Below are 19,159 nucleotides of genomic sequence, written 5' to 3'. Positions count from 1 at the left end.
CAGGGGCTGTAAACTTAAGATACATTCCCTTTCATTGACAATACAGTAGAATCAACAGAGTCTACCCAAGCATTTACTCTGCTTATCTGAAGCTGGGGCGCACTGGCAGCAGGCTAAACAGGGCATTCCAGTTTTACACAGCAACATTTTCCAGTTCCTCCTGAAAGATCCCAAAGCAGCCCGGGGTCACATGGGATGTCTAAGCTCTGGATTCACAATGACATCCTGCTCAAGATGACAGAACCAGTTCAACTACCTACTTTCATGAAACAACAACATGAAACAACATGAAAGAGCAGCAACTGGTCTGAGCTCCCTCCCTGAGCCGCGCTGATGGTCACAGCATTGGTTGTCATGTGCCAACTGTGACATTAGTGCAGCATCATAACCATTTATACTGGTGCTTAAGACACAATAAGGTGTCACAATTCACAACAACTGCATCAGCAGGAAGAAGACATAACCCAACGTGATCACAGAGATTTTCAGTGGGTTTCCCCAGAATGTCTAAATATTTTAAAGCTGCTGCAGTTTTTCTCCTCTCTCTAAATCCCTGTAATGACTTATCACTGAAATGGTGAAGTTTTAAACATTAACAACTTCACAGAGCACTAAATAACTGTGCAACTTCTATATTAGATCTCAAAATTGTAGCTAAAACTGGCCACTGGGTGTAGTGCAACAGACTTATCCCAAACCCACATTTAATCAACTTAATTTCTATCCTTTTCCGACAGGCCCCTGACAGGGGAGTGTGCACGATAAGAAAGAGTTGCTCACAGATGCATCCTGTTCTCACAAGTTGCTTCTGTGTTCCTCTTGAAGACAGCATCGCACAGAGCTCAAGAGAAACCGCAGAGGCTAAAGAGGGAGTGGAGGGAAATGACTGAGGGTACAAACTGTCCAGCTGGGCAGACGTCTCAATGGAAAACCAAAAGATAAACACATGGTGTTAAGAAAACTTTTGAACTTCACAAAATTTTATTTTGAGGGGACTGAAATTTGCACTTTTTAAAAAACTAAAAACAAAGGTGTACGATCATTCAAAATTCAACCAAATCCTACATAATAACTTTCTTAAATTTAAGTTTAGCAAAATTTTACCTTCGTGATGTGAATATTTTCAGTATTACAGACCTCAAGCACTTTTCAACTTGCATTGTTTTTACAGCAGTTTTTTTTTTTAGCCCTCGTTACAGGAGACATCCATGTAAATTTCAGGATTGATAAATACATGCAAGTCTTGCAATGCAAAGGGAAACACCGTTAAAAGATAAGCCGGGTATGAAAATACAGTGAAAAGGAGTCCTTTATTACATCATAACTTGTTCTGACCAGCCACCAACCTACATGGTGATATATGACATCAAGGTTTCCCCAAAAATTCACAATTTTAAGTTTTCCCCAGTTAATCATCAGAAACCAAATCAACATTCAGAGCACCAGTGCTTGTTTCTGTTACTTTTCACCATAAACATTAAATTAGTGCAGCTTCACTATGAACAAAATACTATTTTAGCTTTAGATTGTGACACTTGAAGTGGCTGTTTTAGTGATTTCACTGCAATATGCATGGCTCCAATAAATAATTTAAAGCTGTTGAACAGATTTTGAAAAATTAAGTGATTTTGAACCATTAAAATGGTTAAGCCTGGAACCATTTCAGAGTTGACTGATTTTATGCGGAGTGCCCCAGCTTCTCTTTTCTTACAAACTATAACTGTGTGCTTGGTTTTACAGGAATCTCGTGCTTTTCATTAAACACGCACAGCTGCAGGATAATAGCTGAATGAGGTACCAAGAGATGAGCCACTCTAAAAAACCTCACATGATCCATTCAGTACTTTGACATCAGTCGCATGAGTGACCCAGAACTACACACTGAGCATACTGATGAACTTCCAGTATTTAAAGACTTTTCCAGTGATTTTAGTGTTGCAGACAAATACCCAATGACACAATAAATTCATCACAACGTGAGATAAAAAAAAGTTCACTTTTCAATTTTAGAAAAATTTTAAATGCTCATAAATCTCATATTTTCAGTTTTTTAGTTGCGACAGATTTTTTTTTAATAAACCTTCCTTTTTAGTTCTTTCCTCCTTTGTCATTTTTTTATGATACAAGTATAATATATTCCCTTCAGATTTTTAACAAAAATCTTTACCTTCAACTTTTTAACAGCAGGCCACAGTAGCAACAATCCAACTGCAACTTTTCCATAAACGGTATAGTCTAGTTATTATTATAGTGTCTGTTAAAAACGTAAACCTCATTAACTGTAGGATAAGGATCATAAAACTTAGCCTGTGCTGTCTTAAGTCAGTCTTTTTCTCATGTTGACATTCCAATAAAATCAAACATCGTAAGTTTTTCCTCTTTTGTGTTTGACTTTGTTCATTTCCTTTTAGAGCAAACATTACACACTAATGCAACAGCTTTCTTCTTGTGAATTTCCACCAGGACGATGTTAGGAAATAATCTCAAAAGGAATCTAGTTGTAGTCAAGTCAAGAACCGTGGTCTCTGCTGACTTGAGGCTCATTATCTTTAGATGTGTGGAGGCATCATGAAAAGACAGGAAACAAACTGATGCAATGTGGGTTATCTGAACAGATTACGACAGCAGGAAGAGACCGTTCGATATGAGCCAGTGTTAAAGCTGCAGCTTTGCCTCACATGTAATTTTAACCCAACTGTGTTGCTGTCATTACAGGACTAATTTCACTTTACACATATACAAACCCGTGTTATGCAGACTCAGCAATTGATTCAGAATTTGTTTTCACTTTTAACAAAAATGCACATTCTGAAGTGTGCTTGCTCATGTTTATCCTGACTGTGCATCGGTGTTGCTGTTCGGCTGAAAGACAACTTAATGCGTACAACTGTAACTGTAATACTCGTTTTTAAATGTGCACTGGTGCAAAGTTGCCCACAAACCCTGAAACCTCAGCAAACATTTAAGCAAGCATTGGTTAGTGGTTGGAGGTCCAATATTGCTGAATGGTTAGAGCATGGGACGAGCACTGTAACAAATACAGGCCTTTTATATATGACAACATTGTAATAATATATACGAGTCTGATCGGTGTCATAGTTTATGACAAAGCCTCTCTGAAACAAACAGAAGGGGTAGTGAGGTAGCTTCAAAGAGGCAGCGAAGCAGCCCACTTGCAGGTATGAAGTCACTGAGAATCCTTTACCAAATCATCTGTTTCACAAAGATTATTTGCAAAGAAAAGTATCTTTTCAGCTGCTCCTGTCCTCCACTGTTTTGCTTTAAACAGCAACAACTTTAGAGAATGAAGAACACGTTGAAACAAAAACCGCCTTTTTTGCATCAATCTTTAAATTAGTGTCTTATTAACTTTGCTCAAGGCTGACAGCAACTGTCTCACTGACACCTGAAACATGGGTCTCAAAGGGAACAAGCTTTGTAAGTCGTAATTTTGCAAATTTAGATTATGTATATAAATTAATTCTGATCTACTGACCCAGTATGGGAAAGTATTACACTGGACACTGCATATCAGAAAGCTACTTAACTGGACAGAGAACAGACACATTAATAAAATTCAATGATAGTAAACAAACATACATTACCATTTCATGTTTGTCTTTTTAAATTTTATAAAGCTGCCCTCTCCCAGGTGCTTTAAAAAAATGTTAATTTATACATTTGTGCTAAATTTTTTAAACTATAGTTATTAAGAAGCATAATCATGATTATGGAGGTTGCACTAATCCAGGAGCCTTAGATTAAAGTGCAACACAGCTTGTCCTGATAAGACAACAAGCAGACAACAGTAATCCCTGCATTATGCTTCTGTAATGAATCTACATCGAGTCTACGACTTGGCTTATGCCAGCGGCCGACACCATTGCCAGTATTTATACCTGTATGAACAGCATCAATGGCAACATGTTAAATTTCCAGGGAGGTGCATGTTAGGTTATGGGACAGTGTTTGTGTTTACAACATACCTACAGCATAAATTTAACATAGAAATATCCTGTGAGAGAGCGATCAGTCAAAGCTCACAGCCAACCAAAACATAGTTCAACAGGGACAGCAGAAATCCAGAGACAAAGATAAAAAAATAAATAAAACAACCTGTAACGTATGAAAACCTCCCATTTCCTCTAGATCATCACAAAACCAGTTGAGCTGCAGCAAATTCAAGTTTGGTCTAGGCTAAAAAGTCATCTTTACTCGAGCTGAAGTAAAAGTTTCAGGGAGACAAAAACTGCTGCAATGAAGGGCTTATTCACAGCCATAAACAGATTTTAGACCTTCATACAGACCTTTCACACGGGCACCAGCACTTTTTCCACTTTAACATTTCATCTACTTTCAAATGTACCAGGCACAGTTGGTGAAATGAAATATTCTGTTATATGATTAACCATGCAGTCCAGACACCCAGCTCTTTAGCTTGGGACAGACTGATGAGCCAAGGTTACAGTGCAGAAAAACCAGCCACAGACTCTGCACATGATTATATGATGACACAGACTCATGACTGCTTGCAGGAAGAGTTGTGTTGTTTTGTTTTTAATTTGGGCGAGTGAGATCAAGTTTACAGCGTGTTTACAGCTGCATGAAGAGACATGCTCGTCACCACTGAGGCACTTAGCACAGGATTACACAGAACGATTATGGGCTCAGAAATGTGTTTGATTATAATGTCTCTTCTGGTTAATTTTAGGTGGGACCTGAGAGGTTAAACTTCCTTTAAAATTGTCCCAGATTAAGCTTAGTTTTAGGGCTCGCCCTCTGACTAAATTAGTCCTCAAACAGCAGGGAGAAAATCTGAGCAATCGAGTAAAATAGTGTCAAACATGCTGTTGAGTGTGATCAAATAAGATAAGAAGTCAGCAGTGAGGGGGAACTAGAAAAAGAAAAAAAAAAGCTACTCATAAATATATTTATATGTATTATTTTGAGAATGATTTCTTAGAACACTTTCCCAGAAATGTCTCATTAGAGTCACATTATCCTCTAACAAAAAGGCAAAAACAACTGCTTCCTACACAAGAGGAATTCTCTTCCCCTCCCAGATTGATTTTACATTTCCCATCAAAAGTATTCACAAAAACGTCTCGAGTGGTGTGCGTCGTAATGGGCAAAGATATCCACCTTTCCGAAGTAAAATCTAAAACCAAATGTTAGCATATTTCTGATTGACATCAACTACTTTTTGGCTTTCAACAAGTTGAAAATTAGCAAACACCAAAACAATATCTGATGTGTGTAAAATCTTTACTCTTAAATCAAAGCTGGTAAATATCTGGTCAATATTTAGGAATACTTTAAACTTTGTAGGTATTTGTAGTGAAGCTGGCATTACCACACCATGAATTTGAAAGAAAAGAAACTGCAGAAATAAGTGACTTCTTTGCAAACTCATCCAGTGGGACAGTTTCGACATCTTTGTTTTGAAGGTTGTGGCCCCTGGGCTGCATGTTTGACAAAACCACTCTAAGGACTAATTAGCTGTCTAATTGGCTAAATTACCTTTAAAGTTTCTAACTATGTTTTCAATCAACATGCTTTGATAAGCACTGGACAATTTGTGAACCAGTAACTCTTGCTCAAAAGCTGTTTATTTCCACACTTCCTCTTTTTTCTGCCCGGCTGGCTGAATGTGCTTGGAGGTGGTTTCAACATTTTTGAACACAAGGCGTTGTTAAATCAGGAAGGAATTTTTAAAATCTTTCCAAGAAGTCTTGCAAAGCACATCTTCAAAAGTGGTAGAGCAGGCAAAACCAGGGGCCAAATAAAGCCAGTACCAAGTTTCCAACAAGTTCACAGCTCAATTTAAATGACAAAAAAAGGAAAAACAAAAAAAGTTCACATTTGTAGGGTTTTACATCTTGAGACTGAAAGACTTTTACTTTGATTTAAATTTCCCCACACAGCCAGAGAGTTCGGGGATTCCTCAGCTTAACAGGTGCTTTTGGACAAGTGACCACACACTAATCATAGATAAATGAAACTAGTAAAAATGTTTTTATTCTCAAGATTTTAATTTCAAAGTTATGTGTCACACATTTAGATGTAATATCTCAAAACAAGCTACAACAGGAAATCAGTCTTTCAAAACTAGTCCATTCCTAATTATTACTGTAGTGTGTATTAATAATGTGTACCTCCTGTCCTAACCTGGAGTAGGTCATTCTTAGCTGACTATACATATGTGCTTATCATCATTTCTTGATTTCTATGTTTAATACTTTTGTACATTTATTTTAATATTTTATAGCTTGCTTTTTTCCCTTAGTCTCCCACACCAAAAATAAATAACTAAATAAATCAGGCTAAGCCTGATGGGAGCCCCACCCTAAGCCCATTTCTGTTGGAGAAGTCTTCCTGTTAAAAAAAAAAAAGAAGTAGTAGTAGTTTGTCCTTCCCACCATAACCAAGTGCTTGCTCACAGGGGGTCATCTGATTGGTGTGGCTTTCTCTCTAATACGGGAGGGTACAATGACAGGACTGCTGCTGTAAACAAGCACTACACATATGCTGTAAAGAGGGCAAAACTGTTTTAACCCATGCTAAAGACTCTCGATAAGGCAAAAGTGACTTTTACACTGCTTTATGTTGACACAGAAGGGTTGGACCCCGAGGGCAACCCACACCTTCTCCTCTCCACTCCCCTAGTCTTGGATCAGCTGAAGCAAGATGTAAACCACAGCTGTATGGGGAAAGCTTTAATTCTAGCCATGCACCAAATCCCCGGTGTCCCAGTTTAAGTGGCAACTGCCTGGAAGAGGAGAGCGACCTACTTCTATCACAAGGACATGTTCAGTAGAACAAACACGAGCCATAAAATAAACCCGTTACCATCATTAAGCTGCATGTGCGATACATACCCTCTGCAACAAGCTCCTCCACGGTGACTTGGTACCGGCCGACTGAAAACACTTTCCCGAAGTAGCTGCTGACTCCGGAGCTGGAGCTGGACCCGGATGCCCCTCCGAGCCCACCGCTCTCAGACTTTGGCATTCTCGAAAACTTCTTCATCCTTTCCTATCTCTGTCAGGGCCAACCAAAATGCAATCCCTAATCAGAGGCGAATCGACTCCGCAGTCCAGTTTAACTCGGTCGCGTCCCCTATCTACTTATCTGGACTCTCTTCTTCTCCTGCATGCTCCGCGTCTGGTTCTCCTAGAGGGACTGCACGACATTTAAAAAGTCCACTTAATAACCACGCGTCATGGTGACACAACCGCGTTCCGAAATCTCGTACCGGCGACAGCGTGAAAAACAAAAACAAAAACTGCCACTTTAGCTTACGCTAGCTAGTTGTGGCAGTTGCTAGCATGCGTGCATGCAGTCAGGACGCTCCGACACAATGAAACGGGGAAGAAGAGCAGCACTGTAGAAGAAGGGCGGAAATAAACTCCTCAACGGAATAAATTCAGCCAACCAGCCCTCCAAAACCAGCCCTGACGTGGTTAGCTTCACGCCCGCCACTTGGTCGCTCTAGTCGGGCGATTCGTCTAGTTAGCTCGCTAGCTTCGCTGGTTAGCGGCTAACGAGCTTCGCTAGCAGCTACAGCGGTTCCTCGAGCCGCCCCGAGTGCAGGTGGGCTAACAAAGTACGAGACGGCACCTGCGATACAAGCGGGCGTCGTCTGCTTGTCAGAACCACTCCAGTGAAGCCGTTTTCATCCGGTTCATTTGTGTCATTTTCCTTGAGCTTCTCTAACCGTTAAACTTCTCGTGACTCCTTAACGGCAGGCTTCAAAATAAGTGGGTGGTTTGTTATTTACCCAATGAGAGTGACAACCTAACCCAATGTGGCCCCGCCCCCTTTCATTGTTATGATTGGTGTAAGTGGAGAATGTATGGAAGCCCATTGATGCCAGCAAGAAAGAAAGATTAATGAATGAGGGCATAGAACTAATAAAAAAACAATCCATCTATCAGTTGACCAAAATTCAAGTATTTTTAATCATTAAAATTATCATATATAAAATGTAATTTTATTTTTCATGAAAACATTTTTTTTTACTTAGTAAATAAAAAATAACTTATGAAAGTATCTTATTTCAGATGCTCCCTTTAAGGGTCACCACCTCAGTTTCCATCTCACCCTATCCCTAGCATTGTCCTCTATCACACCAACCCTCTGCGTGTCCTTCTTCACTACATGCACTGACCTCCTCTGTGGTCTTCCTCCTTTCCTCTCACGTATTCAACATTCTTTGTCCAGTTTATCCACTATCCCTCCTCTGCATATGTCCAAACCATCTCAGCCTTCCCACCCACTCAGCCTGAGCATCATGGCACACGTAACTTCAGTCATTCATTTCTCAGTGTAGAGAATTCAGGTACATGAAGCAATGGCATTAGTTAACTAAAAAAACATTTTATAAAATGAGAAAAGATTAGTTAAGTAAAATTTTAAAAAAATTAAAAATAAAACAAATTATATATTTAAACCCTCACCCCCCAAAAAATAATAAAAATGAAAAATTTAATTATGGTAAGCCCGTTGATTATCCTTTGTGCTTTTGTTCCTAGAAACAAGACAATTTACCAGAAGGTAAAAAACTCTCAAATGAAATGGAATTACATAAAAGTCATAATAAAAAATGTGTTTTAAAAAGGAGTTCACTGATGTGTAAAATTGTAGCTTATATAAAAGGGGGAAACAATCTAGAACTATAGTTTATATTTACAACACTAACAAATATAAACAATTAAAAATGATAAAATTAATAGGGCTGTCACAAACTCACATTATCATCATCATAAAAAATCTGAATAACAATGGCTTTGATCTCATATTTTCCTTTTTTTTTTGTTCATTTCCAAATTAATCGTATTTAAAAAAGAAGTATAGAGTGGTGTAGAGTGACCCTGTTACCACCATGGTGTTTATTCTAACCACCGGTGCCAATGTTTTTAACTGCCCTTGTCCCTGCCCTACCTATATGTATCAAGAATTAGTTCATTTTTCACCTAATGAATGAATAAATTAATTAATCAATAAAAACATTTTGGTGATGTGATAATGGTTGTCACAGTTTAGCATCCGGCTAAGCTATTTTTGACCATCACCTCAAAAATGTAATTTACTAAATATGAATTCTGATAATTTTTAAAATATCTTTGTTAAAGGTAAGAAACTGTTACAATGATTATTATTTATATTTTTTGTTTTCTGCCTGCTTGCCTTCATATCTGCTTATTTGCTTTTCTTGGTAGCAACAGGCTTCCATAGCGGCACCCAGACAATACTCATCTGTTACTGGGCGGCCTGAGTGACACACTAAGCAGTTTGGTTGAGGAAGGGGAGCACTAAACAGCCTGGAAAGAATGTAGTGCATGGAGAAATAAACAAACCTCAAGCTGAACTGAATTAATGTGTTATCCTGATCCAGCTTTATTAACTTGTTCATTATTAAAAAGCCTGATTTATCTTCATCTGTGTCTTTCTTCTGCCTACAAAGCATTTATGGCCATTTTAAAGGCATGCTACTTCCTCAGTAAATTGAGCTCTTAACAACACTCCCTTACATTTTAATGACCATCAGCAATGGAAAATAACACAAATTTTTCACCACACACTGCCAACAAGGAAGTGGTGTGACAGCTGCCGTGTGCAGGCTTAACAATCCATCACACAGACCTACAGACTTTCATTACTTTACTCCTCAAGACATCTATGTCCTCCGCACATCAGTTTCTAGAGGAAGAAAACATATACCACTACAGATAAGTGGTCACAATTACCATATTCAGGTCAGCAGTTGTGGGGGGTGGGTGGGGGCAACCCACGGCTGAGATGGGGATTACATAAGAGATAAGGAGGAGCAGAGTGGGATCACATGACTTTATAAACCCCCATGTCTGGACACATCCTGTTTCTGCAGGGGGGAATCTTTCCTCTCTGACACACTTATTGTTGTCTGGTTGTCTGTGCAGTGTATGCTGCCACCTGCTGGTGGTTGAACCATCTTTAGGTGCTGTGTTTGGGTCCTACATAAAAATGACCGGTGCCAGTGTTTTTAACCAAGACTCCTCACTGGTTAAAAGGAAGCATGTTATAGTCAGAGGATAAAAAAACCATACCATCCAACAATATAGCTGTACATTTACAGAAAAAAGCTTGTGATATTCTTGAAATTTAAGTAATAAATGTAAGAAAAATATTTCTTAAAATATAAGAAAAAGTACATTCCCTGAGATTATAATAACACAAATAGTCCGTCCAATCTTTTTAAATCATACAGACCTGACTTCAAACACTTTTAACCCCAGCATTGTTGCTGTCATGAATGAAAATGAAAATTAGCTTGCTTTCTGTGAGCTGAGAGCATTTTTCAGGGGCTTCAATGATGCTCCAATAGTGATGCTCATTTTAAAAAAATAAATAAAAATAAAACAGCTGGAAATGATGGTAATTTTCAGAGGAACACAATCACAATTAGCTAGACTTTGTTTTTAAACTTTGAGATGACTCCAGATGCCTTTCCTTTCCCATTAATGTTGATCAGACCTCTGGGAACTGAAGTTAGAGTTTCAAGGGGTTTCAGTGACGCTTTAATGGTGATAATAACTGAAAAGTATTATGATTGCTGATGGTTCCTAATATTCAGAGAAAAGCAATCTGAATTTCTGATTTTATGACAAAGGACATCTGGATATTCTATGAGATTAAAGTGGTCAATAAATGAGAAAAATCTCTACATTAAAAAAATAAAAATAAAAATAGATATTCCCTGAGATTACAAAGTTAATTGGTAATTTGCCAGAAAAAAAATCACAAATTCTGTCCTGTTGTGGAGTCACAAATGTACAAGTGTAACAACCTGAATATTGTATTAGATTAAAGGTAAATCTGACCTCTGAGCTCATTTAATGTTCTCTGAGTTAGTGAAACCCTAAATTGGACAGAAAAAACAAAGAAATTAAAGAGGAAACTCTTTAAGTGTTAGTGGTTAGTGAGTACTTCATCATGAAATGGTCCATGTCCTGGCAACTTCTCCACACTCTTGAGATTATGCTGAAAGACGCAGCAACCCGTCTGGATCCTGTAGAAGCTGGACTCCCTGTGCAGCCTGAATGGGCTACAGGTACCGTCTCATGCTATCAGTGGCAACAGGGACCCCCAGTGCTACTCCTCAGCCTCCTAGTAGGCATGTATGGCAATTTTAAAATTCTACATCACCTTGTTCTCAAATTCTTGCATTTGCAAGATTTCTAGAAAACTTAGTCTGACCTTGAGGTCAAGGTCACACTGCCCGCTTGGCAAGGAGACAACCATACATCATCAGCTTTTTACATCTGAGGGCTAAAAACAAAAGTTGAGAAGAATCAGTCAGCACAGATAAAGAGAGATTAATGCTGTGTAGCCACCATCTATAAAACCCAGTTGTTGTTGTTGCCTCTCCAGTGCACCTGATGTCACCTTCGTTTGAACCAAAGCAGCAAGTCAATAAGATGTGGTGTGGTATCAAGACTTTGTTGTATCTTTATCCTTAATATTTACTGCAATCCCTGCACTCTAGCTTTCTGATAAGATGCCAAAAAATCATCTAAAAAGAAAAATGTGGTTTGTGTTTTACTGATAGTGGCAGAAGATAAATGTCTTTGTTCTTCAGGTTAAATAATAAACCACTTTGGACTGTGTTTGAAGGAGAAGTTACAGCAAGTTTTATTTTAGCAAAACTCAAAAAGAAATAAAAAAGAAAAAATAAATATATAGACATAGACGTATATATATATGTGAGTATAGGAAAAAGTACAGTAAATGCAAATGATCCTAAAATAACTAAGCAGAACAGTCAAAATATGAGTAGAGCAAGTTACAATAATTAACTTGCCCAGTCTTGAGACTCGGAGTAGTCTTCCTTTATGAGCTTGTCCCAGTACATGTCCATTACAGCATTTGGCAGCAGCTCTTCATCGTTCACCAAATGGATAATCTTGATCTTCATGTGATGGTTCAAGCTGTCTGTTCCTGCGTAATTAAAAGACAATACAATAAAAGAACTACAATATAGCTTAAAAATGCTGTGACAAACTGATACCTAGGCTTTATCAGCTGCCTTTGTGTCCTCTTTGTTTGTTTGAGTAGCCTTAAAAGAAATGTCATAGTAGTGTTTTCAAGGATTTTCCAAAGTGGTGAACAGTTTACAAAGTGCTCCGCTGTAAATCCTTTATTTACTGAATACATTTTGGCAAACAAATAAAGAAATAGAGTCAGCAGTCTCTCCAATAAGTCTGTCATTCTGCAGGTGAACTCCTTTGTCTTCAACCGCAGCGCACCATGTTTTTTTGGTTTGCAGCATTGCCACATGAACTAGTTCTCCACCTGCTGCAGGGACCTGACTGTAAACATGGCAGGAAGTGTTGGATCTGATGTTGGGGCTACACTTGTCAGCAGACATGAACATACCAGTAGTTATCAGCTCTTTAGAAGAACTGCCTGTGCGGTTTTCCTCAAGACACCTTTGTGGCGTGTTTTCATCACCCTCCATGTTCAGTAAGTAAAAAGACAAAGGTCTGCCTCCGAATGTCACCTGGGGAAATTATAGAAAATGTTCAGAGTTCACAAATATCTAACCAGTAAAATCCATGTCTAGAAATGAGTATTTGTAGGATATGTGGAACCTGAGTTTTGAACACCGCTCTACAACAAACACTATATAATTTATAGCCTACAGAGGAAAAATAAGTCTACATCCAGCGAAATTTCATGTGTGATAATAACAGTATTTTTTTTACCATATATGTGAAGAAAATTTTAATTTTTCTTTCAACAAGTTGAATTTATTTAATCCATCCAGTCGCTTCCGCTTATTCAATTCAATTCAAATAATATTTTACTTAGTTACTTTACTCCATGTGCTGAACAAATTAACAAGAGCACAGTTGCTCTACTGCTCATACTCCTCTGCTACCTGAATCTAAATCACATTTTTTATGGTCATTATTTATTTGTAGATGAAAATATTTGTTAAGCAGATGTATCAAATATTATAGAAAAGACAACTTGTGCTCTATAAATACTTTAAGAACATACAACTCACATTTCAGCAACATATTCGGGTAATTCAAACAACACAAGCTACAAATTACAGTATAAAGATGCACAATGAAAAAGGAAGCAGTTTTCTTTCTTATGAACTTATGAATTATTTTCTGTTTCTTTTTCTTCTTCATAAGGACCCGCAGGAGTGGTCTGATAGTAATGAACTGATTCATTTTTCCCTCATGCTGGCTGCTCTATCTGAAAATCACCTCAGGTTTCTTGTGTGACCTACTACAAGAGATTCATTATTTTTTTGATAACGTGAGCGGGTATCGAACCTTGTCCCAGGCATATGCTGAGCTGACTGGGATGTTTTTCCCAAGAATCGACTTGAGCCAGCATTCGGGAGCCAAGTGCACCTTTCCTTTACTCAGAATGGAGCCATCGGCCAGCACATTAGCAAAGTGACTGTGACCCTGAAAAAAGTAAGATTGTTTTAAAATTCACTGTCGATGCAGTTGCAGATTTCAAGGATACAGGGAATACATTCCTTCCTATATCAAGAACACAAGGATTGCCACCTTGGCTGACCATGTTTTTTTCAATCTCAAGTATCAGTTAACAGAGAGAGAAAAGACATGCGGTAAAGGGCCACAGGTCAGACTTGAATCCAGGCCAGCTGCCATATGGCATGTGGTCACCTGCTGAACGCACTGAGCTAAACCAGCACCCTGAGTTTGGAGACTTAGCCTCACTGACAACTACGTTAACTACGCTTCTTGAACACTGCCTGTTCAACAATGGTTTTTACAGTCCTGACCTGCACAAATCCCGACAATGTGTATTTGTCTGTTATCAAACATTTCGTACCCAACTTAGTTATCAATCAAGTCTTTTAATAAAAAAATTGAAAACAAATTTTTTCATTTCAATAATCTTGTCAATATTTTTTTCTTTTATTTGCACCACAACTATACGAGTAACACCACCACCTGGTGTCTGATGTTTTTTCTTTACATAAATGCAGATATTTCAACCCTATATTAAAGTAGTAACGCCACAAAAAATCTCCAGAAATTAAGAAAATGAAGTTGTTCAGATTTTCCCTCTTTGATATGTCTTCTCCAATAGACAAACAAAATCTGCAATCCTGACTATGGATCCTTTATGTTATGTATTTATGTTTTATAATAACAAAAAGACTATGATACCAGTATAACAGTTTGTATGTTCACACATGGTGGGAGTAACCAATGAATTGGTAAAAGAAACTACATATTGATATGTAAATTGCAGAATAGCAGCCAGTCATTACTCTGTTATTAAAAGGTTCACATGGTCACATGATAAAAAACAGTAAGACTTTTTGCTGACCTTCAACAGCAGCTGTAGGGCACTTCCAGGTGAGATGATTCCCCTCTGTATGAGCACAGAGAGACGTCTGCTGTTGTCCACGGCTCTGTTCTGAATCAAAGCATTTTTTCGTCTGGTCATTATACTGAAATGCTCTAAAGCAATTCCTGGTTGTGGAGTGTCTGGACAGCTACTGGCTGACTGGTCGCATCTGGTCGACTTTAACAGGTTAGCAGGTGTAGGTGCTTTATGACTACATTGATTATATCCTCGTGTTTCTCTGGGTTTTGAAGAATCCAGTGAAAGTTTGTCTCTCGTGGTAATGTACATTTCCACCAAATACATTTGCTTCTGGAGTATCTCTATCAAGGTTCTCTGGCATGAAGCAAGGGGTGAGATCTGACTTTTTAGCAAACAGTGACGAAGGCAGTCAGGCACACTCCTACACCAAGAAAATCAAAGAAGAGTGTTACACTTGAAGTAAAGACCAGAATAGATTCATTAAAAACCATCACAGCAATAAACCGAAGCACCTTTATAATAATAATTAATACCTTTATTTAGTTTCTACTGCTGTTGGGCCGGTGACAATGAAATATCATGTAATTCTTTTTATTTAACACAAGAAGGCAACAGAGTTAGCTATTAATCCAGTGGTTCTTAAACTTCATCTATCATGACCCATTTTATCAGTCATGAAAAAAAAAAGAATCTGATTCAAATTTTAATTAAATAAAAGTCAACACAAGATCATCAGCCATTGTTAAGTTTCCCCTAATAAAATATATTGATGTAACTTAGTTTCACTTTAGTTGCGTGGTTTAAACAACCAGAGGTAAAACAGGTCACACTTCTATCAAAATTGAGGAAAGACTTTAAATATCTCACTTTCACCACCATTCCAGCCAACTCTTATTGTGGTGGAGGCACTACTTACTGAAAACAAATGAATGACATTGCCAAACTCTTTGCTCACTTTAGGAAATATCGTTTAAATAATTCTCTGTTGAAAACAGTACACAATTACTGTTCGGTTAATGTAGATATGTCCTGAAAGTCTGAAAAAGCAAGGTGCTTTCTCACAAAGTTTCGTTTAGGCCAAAGATGAGAGCAGTTCCTGTACTGACCGATATTTTCGGGCAAGATTTTCCTTCTCTGACTGCTGCTTGGCGAGCGCCTCAATCAGCACACTCTGGATCTCCGTTAGAGCTGTATGATATCTGTCTGTAAAAAAGCACAAATATGGTCAATAAAACACGCTTAGTATCTTTCTGGTTGTCTTTTAACGCAGCTTTTACCTGCATCATTCAGACTTGTCAGAGGCCAAGTTGACATTTCTATTTGTTTCCTTCTGACCTCCTCCAAAATCACTGTTATTGCCTCTGAATGACTCGGCTATATAATAAAAAAATAAGAGACAGATTATCGCATCAAAATAGTCACACCTGTGAACCTTTCAATAAAGTGATAATACATGTAATTTGTTAAATAGGCCTATTGAATGCTTGAAAGAACTGTTTTTGTCCAATAATCAATAGAAAGAGCTACTGAAAGTGTAACACGCTCTTACATTATGAGTGGTGGCATCTTTCTGTCTCAGCTCAAAATCTCTGGGCCCCCTGGCTCCGCCTTTATCACCTGAATCCCTCCACTGTAGGTTGGATGTTTCACTGCAGTTACGACTGCTCTGGCAGCGAGGCTCTGAGGACGTGGCACCTGAAACAATCCAACATTCAGATTTCATTTCTCTACTGCTCATCCAGCCACTCAGCACCTGTGTCCTATGGTTTAGATTCTATTAGTTAATCTATTAGTTTTCATCTCCAGCTCTAAAAGCAGCTCAGTGATATTCCCTTCACCATAACAACAACCCAGCCTGCAAGACAAGAACATGGGTTTTGTATCTACTATTGCTGCACGGCAGTGACGTAAATACTACATAAGACACTCTGGTGTTGCTCACCTGGTTCTCCGTGCTTTGAAGATGCATTATAGGACTTTGTGTGATTAACAGAAGACACCTGGAAAGTCCTGAGCAGCTCTTTGATGTGTTCTTCCGTTGCCATATCTAATGCACTGAGGCCACTAGTGTTCCTGTCGCTGGCATTTGCTCCAGACTGAAGGAGAAGCTTCACTACCTGCGCAGCACACATGAATTTCACATCAAACTATTTCTCAAGTGTATTCTATCTAATGCAGCATGACAGATGAATCAAAGTTTGTAAAGTTTGTGAAACTTTGCATCTACGGACATGTGGAAAGTGTTACAAAAAACAATTTTCTGCACCTTAAAAGTTTGTCCATCACCTGATAGTGTCCACTGAAAACAGCATCATGTAGAGGTGTCACTCCATCACAGCTTCTAACATTAGCATCAGCTCCAGCCTTCAACAGTTGCTCCACCACCGCTTCATCACCCACAGCAGACGCCTCGTGAAGAGCCGTCCATCCTGATAGTTGAAGTCAATATTTAGTGATCACAATGGAGTTTGTGTTTGATGGTTAATTACTGCGTCATAAGGAACACACAGAGGATGACGCTGTCAGAGTACAGATGTGATTGAGCTGTGACACACCTGCGTAGTCCTCCATGTTGACACTGATTCCTGCTTGAATGAGCATTTTGACTTGACTGAGATCTCCTTTCTTGCATGCAGCGTGTAGCAGAGTCTCTCCCATTGCATTTCTCTTGTGAAGGTATTTTTGGGAGGGAATTTTCATACGTCGTGAGACTTTTGCTTGAATAAGATAATTAAAAGCAGATTTGTAAACATAAATTAAGCTAAAACATGTGACATAACGTAATGACGGTAATTACCTGCTTGTGATGAAGCTTCTCCGCAGCCTGATGTAGACTGGATACAGTTGGATGTCACAGGTTCAGTTGGTTTAAGATGATTTATTTCCATCTCTCTTTTCTGTTTTGTCTCTTTGTTCCCTGCTTCTGGATCTGAATCAGCTATGAGCACAACCCAAGCTACTTCTTTGTTTTGCCTGGGACTAAGATCCTTCAACAAGCTTAACGAGTCATCGTCTGAAGAAGACAGATCTCCAGTTCTGTAGTTCTCTTGACTGAAGTTCTGGGTCATCTCCAGGTTGTCTCTGGAAGCATGAAACAGACGTGACAGCCACAAGTTAGGACTTTGACACCAAGTTTATGCTTCTGTAATCTGCTCATAATCATCACACGGTATATTCTGTTTGCAGCACAATAAAAAGATCTGACAATCAAAAGTTCGGAAACTAAACAACATGCATGTCACCTGTGTTCCTGATTTCAGGAATCATGTTGTTTTCATCAGTGCCTTTTAACATTGTTACGAGAGTCAGTCTGGCACAAAACTTATTGTCAGGATTTTTCCAACAGAGACAAACTTTTGCCACCAAACCAGGCCAAATCTTACCAAAGGAACCAAAAACTGAGTGGATGAGGATTTATTTCTGAAAACAAGATCCTCACAACAACAGAAAACCAGTATGTGTTTAGTGTAAGCAGCTCATGCAACTAACATTGCATCTGTTTCTTTCTTTCTGCAATTAAACTCTAGCTCACATCAACTGTATTTTAATCCAGCTGAATTCACAACAAAGCTATTCTAATTTATTTCCCTACTTCAGACAGCTGTACAAGCCTGAAAGTTACAAAATTGGCACCCATTAACACTAATGTAAACCACTCTTTACTTTCAAGCCAATTTTTATCCTCCTTGTCATCCCAGTCTGACATTCACATAAGTTACAGTCACTTACTATGGCTGTATTCACATGTTAAATGACCCCTGAGAGAGAAAGTTTAAAGCCAAATGTGGCTGAAGCTTCCTGTTGCAGTGACACTGATGCTTTGCAGTCCAAAGCTCTTTATGCCACTTAATAAGTAACATTACCTCAAACTCCCAGCTTTCTGAGAAACACGAGCTAAAACCTAAAAGACTTTCAGACACGACATCTTGTAGCAATGTACAGGGTATGCTTTTAACATCAAAAGTTTCAAATCTGTTCAAGAAATATCTGTCCTCACTTTATTTTCTCGATAATCTATATGGTCGGGACAGTTAGTCACTGCACTTACCTAAGTGCAGAAGTCCTATGTTTGTTCATTTCATATGAATTATCTGCTCTGATGCTTTCAAGATGCTCAACTTTCATCAGGTGATGTTGATGGTTTATAGACCAGGAGCCTTTATCCTTTATTCCTTTCTTTGAATAGTCCACAATTCATGTCTTCCTCATCAGCATCAGGATGAGATGAACCTGCAACAGTAAAATTACTTCACTGCATAAATGGTGGACAGCTTACAATATCAAACTTCATATCCTCAGCTAAAAAACTGTTGTAATAACTGCCACTAGATGGCAGCATAAGGTCAACGTGTGTTTGTTTTCAAGACAGATATAATAAATTCACCTAAAACTAAACACAAATCCATTTTTCCATTCATTACTAAGAAATCGTTAAAAAAAACTTTATTCATTGTGTATTACCAAAGCATTTGTGAATGAACTTCACCCTTTCATGCTTCAAAAAACACAAAGTTAGTGGACAAGAACTAAATAACATTATTTTTTAGTGGTAGACACTTATTATACTGTAGAAACTTACACTGACTGAGTGCATGCTGTCACCACCACATTTGGCCACTGATGAACAAAACTTCCTGCTGTTGATGGACTCTGTGGAGAGACTAAAACAATCATCTCAAAATATCTTTTGCCAAATCTCAACAAAAATACTTTTCCGATATTAGATATTTTAGTGCATGTTCTTTAGTAAGCAAAGTTTTTCCTGGACAGCAAAGTGTATGGCAATCCCAAA

The 19,159-nt window shown here is 38.4% G+C and overlaps 2 protein-coding genes across 2 annotated transcripts in view; both read right to left on the bottom strand.

Annotated features, from left to right (window-relative positions):
- Window positions 1–7,769, bottom strand: part of bmp2k (BMP2 inducible kinase) — a 53,648-nt gene extending 45,879 nt beyond the window's left edge. Inside the window, exon 1 of the mRNA XM_087849469.1 lies at window positions 6,879–7,769. Coding sequence (XP_087705595.1) covers window positions 6,879–7,029 — 151 coding nt within the window. The 5' untranslated portion in view covers window positions 7,030–7,769. The remainder of the gene's footprint in view (window positions 1–6,878) is intronic.
- Window positions 7,770–11,740: 3,971 nt separating this feature from the next.
- On the bottom strand, window positions 11,741–18,552 carry LOC102794350 (uncharacterized). The gene is made up of 12 exons (XM_006797757.3): window positions 18,416–18,552; window positions 17,165–17,448; window positions 16,923–17,084; window positions 16,654–16,796; window positions 16,310–16,484; window positions 15,917–16,062; window positions 15,645–15,741; window positions 15,474–15,570; window positions 14,368–14,788; window positions 13,332–13,469; window positions 12,418–12,541; window positions 11,741–11,979 (listed from the first exon to the last, which is right to left on the bottom strand). Exons 1-12 carry the CDS (start codon window positions 18,490–18,492, stop codon window positions 11,834–11,836), a joined length of 2,010 nt encoding a protein of 669 aa, XP_006797820.3. The 5' UTR covers window positions 18,493–18,552; the 3' UTR covers window positions 11,741–11,833.
- Between the last annotated feature and the right edge of the window lie 607 nt (window positions 18,553–19,159).

The sequence above is a fragment of the Neolamprologus brichardi genome, chromosome 12, assembly GCF_056152115.1.
Source record: "Neolamprologus brichardi isolate AB-2024 chromosome 12, ASM5615211v1, whole genome shotgun sequence".
Classification (NCBI taxonomy): Eukaryota; Metazoa; Chordata; class Actinopteri; order Cichliformes; family Cichlidae; genus Neolamprologus; species Neolamprologus brichardi.
Note: the sequence above shows the minus strand (reverse complement) of the source record. Positions and strands in the feature narration are given on the sequence as shown.